The following is a 5,871-nucleotide window of genomic DNA, read 5'->3' as shown; positions in this document are numbered from 1 at the left end:
GCAGCCAGTATTTGGTACATGTCATATTTGAGATATCATTGATTTTAGATCAATAGAACAAATCTTATAGAAGGGGGAAGTAGGATGTTTATTTATATAAAAGTGAAAGAAATGATTGTCTCTCAATTCTCATTTATCTGAAGCAGGTACAACGAATATCGTGTTATATATTGTATTAAAAGCGACTTTTTATTTTCTATTTCTCTTCATATAAATTAAATGAAAAGGGTAAGAAAGTTATTAACAGATACTGAGATATAGACACAAGTTTAATCTGTTGTACCAAGTGTATATATATATATATATATATATATATATATATATATATATATATATATATATATATATATATATATATATATATATATATTATCACGTACACGTAAAACAGTAAGATTACTCAGGTTAGCTCAGAACTGGTAGACACGAAGTATATTTTGAAAGATAACGGTTTAAATCAGCGTTACAAAGGTGTGGGTCATACCGCGCACGCGTGGTCCAATTATATGTGAACTCAGGGTAATATTTTAAAAGATAACGGTTTAAATTTTAGTCATAAGGGCGTGGTTAAGAATGCGCAGGCGTGGTCAGGAACATGTAAATTTGGTGATATCTTGGGAAGCCAACAGGCCCTAGCCAATCTCTAGAAGAACTTACAGAATTTCCCAGATTTCCACCATATATATATATATATATATATATATATATATATATATATATATATATATATATATATATATATATATATATATATATATATATATACACAAACACACACACACACACACACATATATATATATATATATATATATATATATATATATATATATATATATATTGTGTATGTAGTGCATTTATCTTCAATACGTGTTTTAACTAAACAAAAAGTTTAACTAACCTGGCGTCTGCAACTTCCAATAAGATGTCACCCTCTCTACTGCAATTGTCTTTCTACAGTTAATTTAACAGCCATCACCTTCATATTTCCCAACCTCCTGCATTCCCTCTATCACTCCCAGACGGCGCATCCTGGCGTAGGTCCCAACGCCCCGAAAATCAACGCAGACGGAGAGAAAGAGGAACCAGACAATAGACGCCACGCCTACTACCAGTGGGTGCCTATGGTGCTCGTGCTGCAAGCGGTCGTCTTCTATCTCCCTCAGTGGTTGTGGAACAGAATCGACAAGGGGTTCTTTAGTTCGGCTCTCTGCTCCCTGGATAAGATCCACATCTCCGATGTGTCGCCGAATGTAAGTAAGATTTTTGCCCGTTTGGATTTTTTTTTATTGGAGTTGTGGTGAAGTTTTAATAAGAACTGTACTCTAATTAAAGTTCGTCGATGTCCATTGGTCACTATGACGTCAGCTTGAGCCTCTGTGACGTCAGTTTAAGCTGGAATTGACAGTGATGATATTGACTAAGTCTTAATCGGTTTTCGTTCTGTAAACCAAATCATAAACTTTTCTTTTTATTAAGTTTAAGAATATACTCCATTTTATACCTCCTGCACTACTCTTAAATCCAAGTGCAGTCTCCTGAGCATAAAATTGCGTATAATGATTTTCATTTCTTTTTCTGTCCACTGAGAAAGCGTTACAACTTGGCGGTCATGATGCCAGCAATCAGATTACGTCAAAACAATACTATTCTTTTCCTTCTGTTACTTACAGAATCAACTAGATACTTTCAAGATTATAAATATAAGATACTGTATCCTGTTCTAAACTACTCTTTTCTAAACTAATCTGAGCTAAGCATTCTAGTCGCGTAAAAACGAACACCTTGCTTGTCCGACAAAATCTACTTGCCAGGATCACAACCGCCATTTTTAAAATCGCATTTGAAATACCGGTTTTTATTTTCAAACTTCCTTTCATCCCTTCCGTCTAAACAGATCCAAGTATCCGCCAACTACTTCCTGGGGTCCATGGCCACCCACAGAAGCTACGCCACGTCCTTCCTCATGTGCGAGGTCCTCTCCTTCGCCATCTCCATCGGGAATCTCTTCTTCACCAACGCCTTCCTAGGAGGCGAGTTCTTCAGCTTCGGACCAGCCGCCATCAACTATCTGCTCAAGCCGGCGTCGGACCCTGATAATCCACTGAACGAGATTTTTCCTAAGGTTCGGAATTATATATCTTGCTGGATATTATCTACTCCATTAAAAAGTTGCATAAGAATTTATTATTATTATTATTATTATTATTATTATTATTATTATTATTATTAAGTTCTCTTGTCTCTTCGAGGTGTGATATGGCTTGCAGAATTTTATGTATTTAAGTTTATATTATTATTTTATTATTATTATTATTATTGTGTGTATATTAACGTCTCTCATAATCACAAGAGTCCCTAAAATGGTGAAAAAATCAGTGTGAATATTTCACCATTATTATTATTATTATTATTATTATTATTATTATTATTATTATTATTATTATTATTATTATTATTAAAAGTTCTACTTGTCACTCCAATGTGGTGATATTTTGAGCATTTACCAAAAATAAGTGAAAATGTCAAATGGGGATTATATGATAAACTATATATCACTGACGTAATTGAAAACTCCGCCCACTAAAACGTGCAACCAAACGTTCATTTCAACGTTTTTCTGCCTCACAGGTTGCCAAACGTACGATATGTATATATGTTATTACTGAAAGTAAACCAAACGTTCATTCCACCTTGCTTTTGGTTGACAGATTGCCAAACGTACGACAACTATATATATTACTGCGCATAAAAAAAGGATGCGTTTTACTCCGCCCACTAAAACGTTCAACCAAACGTTCATTTTAACGTTTTCCTGCCTCCGGTTGCCAAATGTACGATAACTATATATTACTGAAAGTAAACCAAAGACAAAAAGAATGCATTTAACTCCGCCCACTAAAACGTTCAACCAACGTTCGTTTCAACGTTTTTCTGCCTCACAGGTTGCCAAACGTACAATAACTATATATATTACTGAAAGTAAACCAAAGACAAAAAAGAATGCGGTTAACTCCGCCCACTAAAACGTTCAACCAACGTTCGTTTCAACGTTTTTCTGCCTCACAGGTTGCCAAACGTACAATAACTATATATATTACTGAAAATAAACCAAAGACAAAAAAGAATGCGGTTAACTCCGCCCACTAAAACGTTCAACCAAACTTTCATTTCAACGTTTTTTTTTTTTTTATCACAGGTTGCCAAATGTACGTGGTACAAATACGGAGCATCGGGTACCATTCAGAAACACGACTCGATGTGCGTCCTGCCCTTGAACATCGTGAACGAGAAGACGTACATCTTCCTGTGGCTTGTGTACACCTTGACGGCTTTCCTCATCGGGTTCTTCCTCATCCTCCACCTCATCATGTTCATTGTGTGAGTTTATAGGCCTAGGGAAGAATACGTCTTAGGCGTATAGCGTTTTTATTTCTGCGTGTTTTTTTGTTTTTAATTTGACTGTTTTTTCCTTAAGTGCTGTGTGAGCTTATAGGCCTATAAAAGTCAGTCTTAGGGGTGTAGTGTTTCCATTTCTGTATGATGTGTTTGTGTGTTTTTAATTTGACTGTTTTTCCCTTAAGCGTCGTGTGAGTGTATAGGACTATAAAAATGAGTTGTAAGCGTATAGTATTCTCATTTACTGTATGTGTATGTGTTTGTGTTTAATATGACTGTTTTTTCCTTCTTAATCAAGTGTTGTGTGAGCTTATAGGCCTAGGAAAAATAAGTCTTAGGATACAGTGGTTACAGTTCTGTTTTTAAATTTACTGTTTTTTTTTCTTAATCATATGCTGCGTGAGTGTATAGGCCTATAAAAAATAAGTCTTAGGGGTACAGTGGTTTCATTTCTGTGTTTTTTTAAATTTACTGTTTTTTCCCTTCTTAATCAAGTGTTGTTCATAGGCCTAGAAAAAATAAAATTCTTAGCCCTACAGTGTTTTAATTTGCGTGTTGTGAGTGAGTGTGTATTTAGTTTTGTGTTTTTCTTAAATGATGTTAGTTTATAGGCCTATAAAAATGTCTTAGGCATACAATGGTTTTATTTCTGTGTGTTAGATTCTGGTTTTTTCCTTCTTAGGCGTACAAAGTTTTCATTTCTGTATACGTGTGCATTATTTTATTTAATTTTTTTTTCTGTTTAATCAAATGATTTGCTTTGCTTTGATGCATGATTTATATGTGTGTCACTTATTTCATATTTTTGATGGTGTATATATATATATATATATATATATATATATATATATATATATATATATATATATATACACACATTACCACAAGGGTAATGAAACACTAGTGTGTAAAGCTGTATGCATAAATCACGTGTCAGTGTGATTATATATATAAATATGTTAGGACATAATCTTCTCAAGTGCTCTGCATTCATTAACAGCTTAGAACAACGATTATTATTATTATTATTATTATTATTATTATTATTATTATTATTATTATTATTATTATTATTATTGTGTTATTATTATTATTATTTCAGTCCCAGCCTTCGCAACACTTGGCTGGTCTTCCTAGCCAAGGAACACCAGTCCAAGATAGACCTACAACACGTCCTCCCGAAGTGCAACTACGGCGACTGGTTCCTGATGTACCACTTCAAGAAGAACATGGCGTACTTCAAAGAATGGATCAGCAAAATCAGAGAGGGCATTAATAAATAGAGTAACTATATTAGTTTATGAAGTTTATCTGCAAGCGAAATCTGGAAGGGGTATGAATAAGTAAAAAAAAAACAGATATTGATTGGTCTACTTTCTTTAACAGATCCATTCTCATTGGTAATGATGGTTTATCGAGAGAGAAGCCTCACTGACGGTATCAGTAAAAAAACAGATTCAGAGAAGGGCATTCGATAATAAAAAAAAAAAAAAATAAGGAAGGAATCGATAATTTATGATGGAGTATTTTCACAAATTGCATAGGCTGATAATGAATCATGGCAGGCAGTTAGAACTGATAATTAATGAAAGATACAATGTCAAGAGACACAAGATTAATTTGGGAAAATGATAAAAAATCGTATTTTACATTCCTCTTTGCATGTGTAACAACATATTCACTTTCACATTATTGTGCAGGCATAATAACACCCGTTTGCAGATACTATTGTATTATACAATTACAAGCACAGCCTTAGTAATTGGCTGAATGGTGGTATACTAAAATATTCAAGAGAGTCTTTATATAAAAAGATTAATTGAAAAGTTGATGTTTTCTTGTAGACCTAGGCCTAAGTACTACATATGTATTTCATTGTACCTTATGCAGGCTTTTGCTAAAATATATATTGCAGTCGAATAAGGCAGCATTTCAGTGGTGTAAATTTTATAATCAGTCCTGTCTTCAATGTTGTAGTTATTTCATGTACAAAACAACTTTTAAAAGATGCGTTGCTACTTATCGTATGTTATAGGGCCTAAGTAAACAGATTCATTTACTCTGATAAGTGTGTATTTCCAACTCGATGTTTTGGTATAGTTGTCTAATGATAATCAAAATAGTTATTTCAACTGTGAATGTATGTGTACCTATATGGCATATTCCTGATTTATATATAAAGCCTTTTAAACGTAGTCACATTCCTAGGTTAAGTTCATTCACAAATCACTATGTATTAATACAATATTTAATGTTATGGTTTAAAGCTTCTTTTATTTAGACAAAACATTATAGAATATCAAATGGCTCGATAAGATGGAATATACAGTATTATTCATCAGAATGAAAAAGTTGAATGACCATGAAACTGAGCTGGGCCGAACCCATGCTTGAAGCAAGAACAGGGTTAAAAGTCTCTAGTCTTCTTTTAATTTAAGAAACATATTGAAAGTAATGCCATTGTACACGAAAA

The 5,871-nt window shown here is 33.4% G+C and overlaps 1 protein-coding gene across 2 annotated transcripts in view; it reads left to right on the top strand.

Annotated features, from left to right (window-relative positions):
* LOC136849871 (innexin inx2-like) overlaps positions 1-5,664 on the top strand; it is a 9,191-nt gene extending 3,527 nt beyond the window's left edge. For both annotated transcript variants that reach the window (XM_067123370.1, XM_067123371.1), the window contains exons 4-7: positions 1,022-1,252; positions 1,897-2,124; positions 3,199-3,380; positions 4,501-5,664. In XM_067123370.1, coding sequence (XP_066979471.1) covers positions 1,022-1,252; positions 1,897-2,124; positions 3,199-3,380; positions 4,501-4,681 — 822 coding nt within the window. In that variant the 3' untranslated portion in view covers positions 4,682-5,664. The remainder of the gene's footprint in view (positions 1-1,021; positions 1,253-1,896; positions 2,125-3,198; positions 3,381-4,500) is intronic.
* The last annotated feature ends 207 nt before the right edge of the window (positions 5,665-5,871 follow it).

Source organism: Macrobrachium rosenbergii, chromosome 21 (genome assembly GCF_040412425.1).
Source record: "Macrobrachium rosenbergii isolate ZJJX-2024 chromosome 21, ASM4041242v1, whole genome shotgun sequence".
In the NCBI taxonomy this organism is placed as follows: Eukaryota; Metazoa; Arthropoda; class Malacostraca; order Decapoda; family Palaemonidae; genus Macrobrachium; species Macrobrachium rosenbergii.
This window is presented reverse-complemented; position numbering and strand designations above follow the sequence as displayed.